General features: G+C 42.7%; 1 protein-coding gene across 3 annotated transcripts in view; it reads left to right on the forward strand.

Moving 5' to 3' along the window:
- Nucleotides 1–13896, forward strand: part of Ptprb (protein tyrosine phosphatase receptor type B) — a 111727-nt gene that overhangs the window by 71510 nt on the left and 26321 nt on the right. For all 3 annotated transcript variants that reach the window (XM_031350440.1, XM_031350441.1, XM_031350442.1), the window contains 6 exons: nucleotides 618–881; nucleotides 2019–2300; nucleotides 4322–4600; nucleotides 5123–5272; nucleotides 8157–8400; nucleotides 12013–12119. In XM_031350440.1, the coding sequence (XP_031206300.1) occupies nucleotides 618–881; nucleotides 2019–2300; nucleotides 4322–4600; nucleotides 5123–5272; nucleotides 8157–8400; nucleotides 12013–12119 (1326 nt within the window). The remainder of the gene's footprint in view (nucleotides 1–617; nucleotides 882–2018; nucleotides 2301–4321; nucleotides 4601–5122; nucleotides 5273–8156; nucleotides 8401–12012; nucleotides 12120–13896) is intronic.

A 13896-nucleotide genomic window follows, 5' to 3' on the forward strand; every position in this document is an offset into this window, starting at 1 on the left:
GAGCTGGTTGTTGACTAGAGTGGCTTGGCACCAGGCTTGCCGCAGGAACCAGGGCAAGATGGCTGATTGGGGCAGGCCATGGGGGTGGGGGAGACCGCAGATGCCAGCTATTAGCTGGATTTAGCATGGTTCTTTTTTTAAAAAAACTACACACAGTAGTGTTGTGACTGATTTATATCATAGTAGAAAGGACTCTGAATGCTTCTTTTCCTAAATTGAAGTTATGCCCATACAGATTTTAACAAGAAAAATAAATGATATAACTGAGGCCCTAAAGGTAAATAGGGCAGTAAAGACACTCAGGGAGGCTACAGATGGTAGCTGTCAGAGAAGTCAGTCAGGCTAGGAGAAGCTAAAACCCTTTTCTGGGTGTTCTAGAAGCTACCTGGCATTAATAACTGCTGAATATTCCATTATGAAAAATTGCCACCTGTTTTGACTCATTTTAGTTTGTAATCCATCACTGCCCACATGAGCCCAATGAGATCAGTCTGAACTATCAGCAAGTCCATGGTGCATGCAACTGAACCGTGTGCCCAGACCAGCTCAGATTCTCACCTGTGGGTCACATGGATTTGTGCCTAACTTGTTCTCAGCGTGCGTGTCTCTGCTTTCAGTCCCAGCTGCTGTGAACCATCTCAAAGCATCCAATCGGAACATGACAGACAGCCTTTGGTTCAGCTGGAGTCCCGCCTCTGGGGACTTTGACTTCTATGAGCTGATTCTCTACAATCCCAATGGCACGAAGAAGGAGAACTGGAAAGAAAAGGATGTGACAGAGTGGCGTTTTCAAGGTCTCGTTCCTGGAAGGAAATACACCCTGTATGTGGTGACTCACAGTGGGGACCTCAGCAATAAAGTCACAGGCGAGGGAAGAACAGGTAAGAAGCCCAGTTGAGTGCTGGTGAGAAGTGACTTCTAAGGATGTATCTTAATTATGATTTAACAATAAGATGGTTCAGAGGTAAAGCACTTTATGCTCAAGCATAAGGAGATAAGTTTAAATCCCCAGGACCCAAATAAAGTAGATCATGGAAGCATGTCTGTAATGCTAGCAGCCTCCTAAGGCATGATGGGAGTTGGGGACATAGGAAGCTTATGAGCCAACCAGCCTGGCACACACAGGGGCAGACAACAAAAAGACTTTGCCTCAATCAAGAATGCAAAGACTAATATCCAAGGTTGTCCTCTGATCCTCACACATGTACCATGAGATATCTACATGGATGGTTGTCCTCTGATCCTCACACATGTACCACGAGATATCTACATGGGTGGACTTGTGCTCTTGCTCGCTCTCTCGCCTTTCCTTCCTCCCCACCTCCCTCCTTCTCCCCCTCTGTCTCTGTATCACACACATACACACACACATGCAGAGAGAGAGAGAGAGAGAGAGAGAGAGAGAGAGAAAGAGAGAGAGAGAGATGGGCATATGTCCACATATGTGCACATACACACAATGATAAGATAAACCAAGTTACGCTTTGTGTAAGAATCACTGGGTTCTTAGTTTTGCACTGTCACTTGCCTGCACGGAGCAAGATACATCATGGTACATCTCAGCCTCTGTTTTCGTATCTGAAAAATGAGGATGATGATACGCTCCATCATTGCGTTGCTATGAACTAGTCTCTCTTATATGCTGTTACACCTTGGGTGCACACAGATATACCTGTATCCCACCATAGAGACAGTCTACAAGATTATCTAGAACTGGACAGAATTGCCACTGAAACACAGCCTCACTGCTTCCAAATAATGGTGGAATATTTTCATTATATACATCACCTATTTGGGGCACATTCATGCACAGTAGCACCCTCGTAAAGAAACTATGGTTATGAGATATTAGATAGTGCCTTATTCATGGTAGTTACTATAAAAGAAAATACCTACGTCTATCATTATCATGTTATCTCTCCATATATTAAAGCAGATCTGACATCACTCAATGTTCTGACTCTATGGTATGTCACAAATCAAATTGTGTGATTTTTCCTGTTTTATTTTATGTACAGCCCCAAGTCCTCCCAGTCTTTTGTCATTTGCTGATGTTGCGAACACCTCCTTGGCCATCACCTGGAAGGGACCTCCAGACTGGACAGACTACAATGACTTTGAGCTGCAGTGGCTCCCTGGGGATGCGCTTACTGTCTTCAACCCCTACAGCAGCAGAAAATCAGAAGGACGCATTGTGTACGGGCTTCGTCCAGGGAGGTCCTATCAATTCAGTGTCAAGACTGTGAGCGGGGATTCCTGGAAAACCTACAGCAAACCAATTTCTGGGTCTGTGAGGACAAGTACGGCTTGTTTCTCTTATCTTGGGTTTAAGACAGGATGAGAGGGCCGTATTATTCCAGTGGGAGTTGGTCAAATCCATGATCTAATTTAAGATGGCAGGTCTTGGATGCAGGTACACATCTCCTTTGATTCTTTTCATTCATTTAGCTAACAGCAATTCACTAATAACAGTACTCGGCAAAAGAGTGATCTCTGTTCTCACAGAGCTTGGGTGGAAAGTAGTACTATTGACAGACAGTTGTATTTTGGGTGTGAAAGGGAAATAAATGTCACTGAATTCATGTCAGAGGTGCAGGACCCAAAACAAAGAAGAAAGAAGAAACATCTAAATTTAAACCTAGAGAGAAGCAGGATACACCAGGTAGAGGTGGAACAAGAAATGGAGAATATGTAGAGAAAGTAAAACACTGAGATACAGGGCTGGAGAGATGGCTCAGTGGCTCAGCGGCTAAGAGCACTGACTGCTCGACCAGAGGTCCTGAGTTCAATTCCCAGCAACCACATGGTGGCTTGCAACCATCTGTAATGGGATTGAATCCCTTCTTCTGGTGTGTCTGAAGACAGCTACAGTATACTTACATACAATAAATAAATCTTTAAAAAATAAAAAAATATATTTTAAAAAATGTTTAAAACAAAAAAAACACTGAGAGACCACAGATATGTGGCACCCGAGGAGCAGAAGGAACCTTAACTGGGCAGAGCTCGGACATCAAGAGAGCCTAGTCCAAACAGCTTATTTGCTGGGCTATCAATGCGGCACCTTCACTAAAGTCAGGCTGCCTCACAGCGACAGAGGTATCACAGGCATAGTCGCATTTTGGAAAGTTACTCCGAGTAGACAGCAGAGAATACATGGATGGGTTCCATCTTGATTTCTGTAGGAGAGATTGGAGAAAGGCACCGGAAGTTAGCAAGCGGAGGATCATGGGTCACTGCAGTTCTTTCCTCTTCAGCAGGGTTCACATTTATTGAGTAATGACTCTATCTGCCAGTGTTCCAGTGTTCCATGATTCCCCCACTCTGTCATTACAATAACTCTATGAAGGAGAGATTCTTGATTTCCTCATGTGCAGGTGGAAAGTCATTTATCCAAAAGTGTTGGTAAAAATGTTGCTTTCAGGCTGGGGGCTTGCCTTGCCTTCTGTCCATCTGGTTCCATTGTCCTCACGAGCGCTTGTCTTTCAAAGCCCTTTGGTGATTTTCTAAAGAAACAGTACTTTCACTTTTAGTAGGGTTTTTATTGTGTTGTTTTGGGTTGAAGGTGTTGAAGAGAGAACCCATGGTCTTATATATGCTGGGCAAGTGCTAAACTGCCTAGCTACATCCCTGACTGCATTTTTAACTTTCTTTTACATTTTCTTATCTATCTATTCACTTTGTGTGTGCTCTCATGACTATTCATGTGTGTGCATGCCATAGCACACAAGTATGGGGAGGTCAGAGGATAACTTGCAGAAGTCATTTGTCTTTTTATAATCATGTAGATTGCAGGGATTGAACTCTGGCCAATAGGCTTGGTGGCAAGTACCTTTACCTATTGAGACATCTCAGTGCCCAAATTTTAACGTTAGATGGGTTTTTTGTTTGTTGATTGGCTGGTTGGTTTTGTTTGTTTGTTTGATTGGTTGGTTAGTTTGTTGGTTGGTTGCCTGGTTGGTTTTGTTTGTTTGTTTGTTTGGTTGGTTGGTTGGTTTTGCAGGACAGTAGCCCCCTGGCTCTCCTGGAACTTGCCCTACAGACCAGGCTGGCCTCAACTCACAGATCCACTTGCCTCTGCCTCCTGAGCACTAGGATTAAAGACATGCACCACCACAGCCCAGCTTAAATTTTCTTTTTCCAAAGTGCAGTCTAACAACCAGAAAATCTCTATGACGATCCTTAAAAATATTTTTCCCCAGAAAGCAAGTCAAAAAGTTGTGGGAACTGTTTGTTTACATCTCAGACTGTCATCCCTAAGGTGCTGGAAGAAACATCTTCCACAAGGCTGAATAGCGTCTCTTCCCCATTACTCCCACAGAGCCAGACAAGATACAAAACCTGCATTGCCGCCCTCAGAACTCCACAGCCATTGCCTGCTCTTGGATACCACCTGACTCCGACTTTGATGGCTACAGCATTGAATGCCGAAAAATGGATACCCAAGAAATAGAGTTTTCCAGAAAGCTGGAGAAAGAGAAATCACTGCTCAATATCATGATGTTAGTGCCTCATAAGAGGTACCTAGTGTCTATCAAGGTGCATTCGGCCGGTGTGACCAGTGAGGTGGTTGAAGACAGCACCATCACCATGATAGACCGTAGGTGTTCCCAAAGGTCTATGGGGTAGAGGGCTTTGAATCTCTCGGTCATTTCCACCAATCCCATTCGCTTGCACGCAGTCCACGAGTACACAAGCCTGTCCTGTTATTACCTGGAGAAGAAGACAGAACGGCTCCAGGAAAATGGGGACCATTCTCTGGGTATAGATTTGCATTAACAAACACGTCAATGTTAACGTGCCTGAATGATTTGAGATTTAAGTGCATCATCTTGCCTGATCTAGTTAGTCTGTAACTAGTGGAGCTTTTAGTCAATTTGATGCTACAACTTGAGGAAATCCTGCAGAGGAGATGCCCCTTTTATTATGTTTAATGTGCCACTGGCAAATTGTTTCCTCTGCCTACTTCTGTTCAGGAGAGGAGGAGGATCCCTTCATGGAGGCTGTAATCAAACATTCCCTAGTGCAGAGGCCAAGAGAACTCCAGACTGTCACCTCTCTGACCTGTTTGGGAGGAGAAAGCACCCCGTGACCCTTCTTAGCACCTTCCCCTCTTTTCCAGGCCCTCCTCCACCACCTCCACATATCCGTGTGAATGAAAAGGATGTGCTGATCAGCAAATCTTCCATCAACTTCACTGTCAACTGCAGTTGGTTCAGTGACACCAACGGAGCAGTTAAATACTTCGCCGTGGTGGTGAGAGAGGCCGACAGTAAGTAATGGCGAGTTAATGAACTCGAACACACAGAGCTGACTTCTTCAAGGTCATGAGAGGGCTTCTTCGATGAGAAAGTTTGAAGAGTAGAAAATTAAATTCTTAATACTCAGTTCTATCTCGCCTGGATGCAGGGAGATAGTTACAAGAGAAATGGTCCGGAGGCTCCTTTGGCAATGAATCCTGTTAACTTTAGATATAATGAAGAAGTGCAAGGAGAATAATAAAAATAACTAATAATAATAATAATAATAATAATAATAATAATAATAATAATAATCAACTAGTAATAAAAATAACTATTGAGCTAAACAGAGTTGCCCACACTTACAAACCCTGTGCTTCAGAAGCTGAGACAGAAGGACTACTATGAGTTCAAGATCATCCTATACTATGTAGCAGGACCTAGCTAAAAAAAAAAATGTAGAGATCATTTATTTTTAGAGCCCTTACTATTTCACAAGCACGGTTGGAAATATCTGAAATCCTCTTGGCTACCCATCAATTTTGTTTATTCTCTCTCTCTTTTTAATTCTGCCATTAAGTAGCAATATATCACAACCTTTTAACTCCCTTTATATAAAATACCTCTGACAGGCACATACTCCTAAACTATCCATCTATTCATAAAAACTCCCAAAAGCTTACAAGAGAAAAAAGATGTTCATTTAAAGGACTACTGCTTTACGGAGGTCGTTTTTTCTGAGTTCTGTTTGCTTGATCTTGCCGGTGCTTGTTTTAGGTGACAGGAATGTTTTTGCGTGTTGTTGTTGCCGTTGTTGTTGTTGTTGTTGTTGTTGTTGTTGTTTTGTTTGTCCATTTGTTTTTTATGTAGCTTGGTCTGGTCTTTCCCTCACTTTGTAGCCCAGGCTAGCCTCAAACTCACGAGTCTCCTGCCTGAGTTTCTCCCCAGTGCTGGGATTGAACACATGTAAATTACCATACCCAACTCTTAATTTTTAATAGTATATTTCATTATGTAATTTTGTAGAAAGTACAGGGATGACTCAGTTTCTACATATTGGATAAATACCATGCAATAACTGTCACACCATTGTACACAAATGAATTGTGACCTTGAGAGTTTATAATTGACACATCTGTCAAAGCCCCCGTAGGAAGTGTTGGGTTGGAGTTACATGTATTCAAGTGTATATTTGCTGGTTAAGTTCTTAAGAGTTAAGTCTTCAAAAGGGATGCCAGTGTGCACAGGGATATTGGTCTATTCCATCTTCCTTATATTTCTCAGAATTATTTAAGTGCTATATATACATGAATTTCCCTAAGCACCTCTAACAAATTTTGAGCCATTTTCAGCTAAAGGGGAATTTTTAAACATGGCAAATACTGGAATAATTCCTAGACTAAATGAAATTTAGTTTCAGTGAGTGTTTAACAGTCTGTATGGTTTTACATCCTATTTAGTTGTACTAAATTGGTTATGCATAATTAATTAAATAATTTCAAGGGTCAGTGATGCATCCCGTTTCCTCACACCCTGGAATTGGAGATAGATTTGTGAGCCGTGAATTTACTTTAATTAGGGAGCAATGAAGATAGTGTGCTTCCACATGCATCTAGGGCAGTGACCAAAAATCTCACACCAGCAGAGAAGCTGGCCCTGTGCTCCATAGCCAGGTAGGTTTTTCTGTTATTGGCATCCACAGATTTGAGGGATGATCCCCTGGTACCTAATGATAGCAATCCATCCATATACACTCATCCTAAATGCAATATTCATTTCCAACTATTGCCAACAAAATAATATCTCCATTTCAGGAAAGGTCAATTAACAACAAAACCCGGTCGACTGTAGGAGGTCGTCGTGTCATCTGAGACTTAACTACACTGGTCCAAACGGGGCTCGACTAGCTAAAGGGCATGACAGAAGAGATGTAGAAAAGGAGGAACCCAGAGAACCTTTTGAAAGCTGCTTGGCTTCGGGGTTTCAGTAGGGTCCTTGGGAAGAGGAGAGAGAAGTAAAGGTGAACCAGAAGCCTCTGGCTAGAGCCTTTCTAAAATGGTGGCTCAGAATACTACATTGGGAAGACCTTAGTTACTGAAATTAATCTCTTCTGGTCAATTCCTTCTCTACTCACAAATCTGCTTCCCCAGATACAGATAAATAAAATGCCAACAAGTCAGAAATTTTTTTCTAAGATATACTCACTGTGAGCAGGTCTTACTGAATCAAGTCCAGGATGCTGAAATAAACCCACTTCTCGAAGGACATGAGGGACAGAATCCCATCTCTATAATATCTTCCTTATTATACTTTTTTGTCCCCGTAAGCAACATCAAAACTAAATCACAGTGCCTAAACACACAGCAGGCTAGGTGGACAAGAAGAGTGTTCTGGGAAATGCTTGGACTGAGCAGACACATTTGAGCCAGGATCAAATTGTGCTCAAGATAACAGAGCAGAAAGAAGATTCTGGGTATGCATGTCCTTAGGGGACAACCACTCTGCCTTAGGACACTGATTTTTCTTATCTTTTCCCTATCCCCTGGGTCATTTGAGTTTCTGCAACTACAGTGAGTTTGATGAGGTAAACGGATTATTGAGTAGCCTCACTCTCTTAAGAGTTAGCATCGTCTAGAGCTGTGGCACATGTTATCCTTTGATGTAATTGATTGATCTGATATTCTAGGACACAGTTTGGGCACATGTGTAATTCTAAAATTATTTATATGTATTTTAGAAAAAATAGTTTCATAGCATCTTTTGAGATCACAGAATCTGTGTTATGGATGAGCATGTAGCCTTAGGAACATAGCACTCAACTGATACGCACATGTATACACACACACACACACACACACACACACACACACACACACACGCACACACACGTCTTTAACTGTGAGTATCCTCCTGCAGGCATGGATGAGCTGAAGCCAGAACAGCAGCATCCTCTTCCTTCCTACCTGGAGTACAGGCACAATGCCTCCATCCGCGTCTACCAAACCAATTATTTTGCCAGCAAATGTGCTGAAAGTCCTGAAAGCAGTTCTAAAAGTTTTAACATTAAGCTTGGAGCAGAGATGGACAGCCTTGGTGGCAAATGTGATCCCAGTCAGCAGAAATTCTGTGATGGACCGCTGAAGCCACACACCGCCTACAGGTGAGATGCATTGCTGTCGTTTGCTAGGGAGACGGAGGACGTTAGGAGGTAATCAGCCTCCTGTGTGCCTGCTGCATATGAGCTCTGTAGATTAATGGCCTGCACTTCAGGAATATTCTATATTATAGAGAGTAATTTATAAAAGTTAGCCTCCTGCCTCCACTCACAGGTAATGTGAAAGAGGGCTTTCAATGTTGTACAAAAGCTCCAATCCATTGTGTGACATGCCAGGGGCTTTTAATAGATCGTTTTTAATCCTGCAACTGCTTCAGCATTTTGCCAAGTAATTTACAATGCTCACTGTTGTGAAATCTTCAAATGGACTGAGATTAGGGAGACCCAAGCAAGATGAAGCACGATCAAACACTTAGAATGAGACTGCAATTATACTTATTCTCAAAGGTGTGTAAACACGAAAGTACTCTGTGGTCCAGGCAGAGCTCTTGAAGGGAGCCATGAATGAATGGAAACACCTGTTCCTCTCTCTGAGGTGGCAGATGAGTGGAGCAGCTGTTTGCTGTTGGGCCCCAGAAGGCACAGCTGCAGCCAGCAGGAGGAATGTGTGGAGTTCTTATTCTCCATTGTATTTCCAAAAGCAAATAGAGGCAGCCCAGATAGCATCCTCAGGAGAAAGCTCCTGTGTTGGGTGATAAGGCTACAGACATCTGATTCCCCCCTCCCCCAGGAGACATTTCATGTTGGACATTGTGGTAAATCTGATAATCCAGTCAACATGGCAGCCAGTCAGGTTCCCTGTGAGCCAGTGTGCATCCTGATGGATGAGTGTCAAGGTCTTACTGCTTCTTATGTATTTTGAGGGCCACTTCTGGGACCAACTAGAATTTTTTTCCTGCCAATTCCCAAAAGGAGAATATTTTATCATACCTAAAAGAGTTCTTTGTAACACATACCCCAGCAAAGGCAAGCAGATGGTTTCCCTAAAACAAAAGACTTGTTTTGGGCAAGAACTCCATGTAACCACCGGGACTCTTCACAAGCTTGTCATTAACTCCAGGAATCTAAACTCCAGGAAGCCTATGGGTTTACATAAAGGAAATCGGTTATTAGAGGAGGCAAGAAGCTTAAACAAGATCAGAAACCAGGACTCTTCAAGTCTCTGTAAGAGTCAAGAGAGTCCTCAGCTTCTTAGTTACTTGGGTTCTGAGCAAAATCCTCTGTGACCCTTTAATACAGTTCTTCGTGTTATACTAACCCCCAACGATAAAATTATTTCATTTACTTCATAACTGTAATTTTGCCACTGTTAAGAACTATAATATAAACATTTGTGTTTTCCCAATGGTCTTTCAGGGAGTCATGACCTACAGGTTGTAAACCATTCACTTAGAGAAGGAGAGAACGTGACTGGTACAGTACCCCTCTTTGGCCAAAGAACTACAGTGTCTGCTCGGAGTACAGACAGTACTGAACCCCGAAATATCAACTATTTTTCCATTTTAACTAGCACTCACCATTTCCTGTTGTGAACTTTAGCAATTATGGGTCATAGCACATATTGGCAAAGATCTTTAAGCTCTGTATATGATTCCTTTCCATATTAATCAACGGCATCCACACTTTAAACGAACGGGAGTTTCTCTTTAGTATATGTGTCCTGCTGGCACTACCACTCTGCATTTGGGGAGCATTATAAGTAAAAGTGAAGGTTTCTTTAACATAAGCACTGGGGTCTTGTGACAGTCCATCTGATCGTAAGATGGCTTGAGAAAGCGTGGCGGTGGAGAAAGCCTCTGACATGAGTAGCATGGCGACTGAGTGACATAGTATGGGGTGAGGGAGCTGGCTCTTGCCAGGCAAGCAGAGGACCTCAGGTCCAATCCCAGAAGCTGCATACAAAAGCCAGGCTGAGTGATCCCAGAGCTGGAAAAATGGAAGTAAGAAGACATCTTTTCTGGGGTTCACTGGCAGTCAGCCTAGCTGAAATCATAAACCCCAGACGGAAGAGAGACCCTATTTCAACAATGATGAAATCCACAAGGAAAACAGCTCCTGAGACTGTCCTCCACACAAGCCTCTACACCAGAGTCCACACGCCTGCATACACATGTGCCTACACACAAACATGTGGAAATGCTGAACAAGAGAATACTCCGTACTCAGGATAAAACAGAGTGAGATTCTGTCATGCCGTTCAGAATGGCATACATATTGTAATTTTTAAATTGTTTATTTCTGGAATTTTCCATGTAATATTTTTGAGGGCTACAATTGACTAGGCAACTGAAATGGCAGAGAGTGAATCTGTAAGAGGGAACGGGGTACCACATTTCACAAGAAGAGCAAATAAGAAATGATGGATGATTATGTCTGGACCAGGACCAGCAATCTCCCAGGACACACTTTTCCTATCCATGGCAGCCACCGTGGCCCAGGAGAAAGCCCCAGCATTTGGGCTCCAGCTCTACTACTTTCTAGCTGTGTCATGTTATCAGCAGTATTCTAGCTCTTTCCTTTCCTTTCCCCTCTTGCACATCATCACTGAGTTGTCCAGAAGAGTCACGTGTGTGACAGATCAAACCTCCTAGCTCCTGTCCTACCATTTGCCCACTAAACCCTCACTCCATCAAGATCCCTGAGGCATGGCTTTCTTACATCTCTGAATCTTTGAAATCCATTTTTATGATCTTTCCTCTCCTGCATACAAAGCCAGCTCACCCTTAGGCCAGCTCCATACTATATCTGTCAGTCAGGCTGGGTAGTAATATTCTCCCTGGCTTTACTGACAGCCCTTAGCCCTACATTCTTCAAATCCTCTACAGAATTACTTGCCCTCTTTGCTGGACTGCAAGGGTTCAGTGTAACTGGGGAGACAGACATCTCATCAGTTACAGAACACTGCACCAAGTACTTGACACAAAATTGCTCATCCATTGTTCATGAACAAAGAAGTGAGCCAAACAGAACCCTGCAGAGTCTCACATTCTCAGGAACATATATGTGCTTTCAAGAACTCACAGCATATATATGTCCTTTCGAGAACTCATAATACATACGTTTGTTTCCTAGAACTCAATATTCTTGTATCTTTTTTTCAATATGATTACTTCAGTCCTGTGGAGGACACACTAGGCTAAGAACAGATGATAAGAGGAGGTATAAATTCCTAAAACACATGGAAGAGCTGCATATTAAATAGCCTTATGTAGCCAGAACTCTGCCTGTTTTAATGATAATCACCATAGTGACACTTGGTGTTGTCAGTGTTTTTGTTTTGCTTTGTTAAGAATTCTGTGTTCATTGCTTATCAGTGGTACTTATTATCACTGGACACACTGCATCTATGGGTTTACTGTCTCACTTCCTCCCTGGGATTTTGGTTTCTGGGATGATGGAGATTTAGAGTTTGTTCCTCTTATTATCCCTGGCTCCTAAAAGAAAGGACCTGCATACTGTAGGGGCTCCATAAGTATTTGATGAGCAAATCAGTGAACCGCTATATGAACCCATGTCTGTCTGGTTCCATAATTCATATCTCACCCTACATACAGAACAACCAGCTACCCACCCTGTTTCCCCTTGAACAGTCTTCAGCCCATCCTTCTATCCTTGGATACCAATTTAAATAAATTTTTTCTCCACCCCACCCCCCAGAATCAGCATCCGGGCTTTTACTCAGCTTTTTGATGAGAACTTGAAGGAGTTCACCAAACCTCTCTATTCAGACACGTTCTTCTCTATGCCCATCACCACGGAGTCAGGTAAACCTAATGCTTCCTTCTGCCTACCCATGCCACCTCCAGTCACCACGTCACCTACAGGGGTCTTAGTGGGTGATTTGCCTGATGTGGGGGATGGGGGAGATTTATTTTCCCTTGGATTTTAATTTCCATGTGACCATGGATTGTGTGGATCAGAGAGATTATACCAGTTCTATAAAACAAACTAGATGGAGATTAATATTTTAAAAAAAATGAAAGTATACAATGTTTTTCCACTAAAAACAAAATTTTAAGGGAATAAAAAACATCAATCTTAAGAGCTTACACGGTGGGGGTAGGGTGGCTGGGCAAAGGGGGCTGGAGAGATGGCTCAGAGGTTAAGAGCACTGTCTGCTCTTCTAGAGGTCCTGAGTTCAATTCCCAGCATAACCATATCATAACCATCTGTAATGGGATCTGGTACCCTCTTCTGGCCTGTAGGCATATATGCAGATACAATGATGTATACATAATAAATAAATCTTTTTTAAAAAAAATAAAAAGAACTTACACAGGTCAAAATATAAGTTGGCACAAAGGGCTCTCTGTTGTATGGTCAGAAAATACATACAGAGCCAGTTTTCTGTATCTACAGGTTCAATACTGTGTATCAAAAAATATTCAAGAACCAAATCGGGTTTGTGCTAATTATAAACAAACTTTCTTTTTCTGCCATTCCCCCTGTAAACAAGATAATGTCTACTAACTACTGACGCAGCATTCACATTGTATAGACATTCTAAATTAATCCAGAGGTGTCTTACAGCAAACAGGGTGGGGTAAGGTTATGTGCAAATGGTATGCAACTGATATGCAAATGACACAAGACCCTTTAGACCGGGAAGCAATCCCTCTCAAACACTCAGGACAAGTGTACATGCAAAAGAAGAGGTGAAGAAAACCACCAAGTACTAATTATGATATCCCAAAATATCCAGGTTAAAGGTGATTTCCGTCTTCCTTCCGTTGGTTATGTTTTCTTTTACATTATTTGAAAGTCTTGGGCTAGTGAAATGGCTCAGTAGGTAAAGGAGCTTGCCTCCAAGCCTGACAACCTGAGTTTGATCTCCCAGAATCCACACAGGAAAGGAGAAAAGCTAGTCCTGCAAGTTGCCCTCTGACCTCCACACTTGTACCTTGGCATACACATTAATTAATTAGTTAGTTAGTTAGTTAGTTAGTTAGTTAGTTAGTTAGTTAAATTATAGAGTGGTGTGTCGTCGCTCACTTGTAGCCCAATGGCAGAGCTCTTGTATGGCACAGAAATGACCCAAATCTAATCCCCGGCACTGCAAATAACAAGGATACTTTTAAAAATTAAAATGTAAGTGTAAAGGCTTTGCATACATGTTTAAGTCTGAGGCACAGCGTGGGTAGTCGTGGGGATTGACACTTGCCATCACCCCTGTGGGCTACTTTTGCATTTTACAAAGACTAGCTTCCCACCTATCATCCCTCATTTTGGACGTTGAGAAACTGGGGTACCAAGAGGCTGAGCAACCTTCCCAGTCTGTTTCAGCTGGTATCTCAGCACACTCTGTCAAAGCCTGTGGCCTCAGCACTGCCTGCTCCCCTGCCCCCACCCCTGATTATCTCCACCATGCTGAGAACTGTATTGGTTCCCATCCATCACCTTAGTCCTCATCACCAGCCTGTGGCAGCTTTCCTTGTCTGGTGTGCTTTGGCTCTCCACCTTTTAGTGTGGGGAAGCTGTGCAGCTCTCTCCTGCTGCACCGGCTGCTGTGCAGCTCTCTCCTGCTGCACCGGCTGCTGTGCA

The sequence above is a fragment of the Mastomys coucha genome, unplaced genomic scaffold, assembly GCF_008632895.1.
Source record: "Mastomys coucha isolate ucsf_1 unplaced genomic scaffold, UCSF_Mcou_1 pScaffold4, whole genome shotgun sequence".
NCBI lineage: Eukaryota > Metazoa > Chordata > Mammalia > Rodentia > Muridae > Mastomys > Mastomys coucha.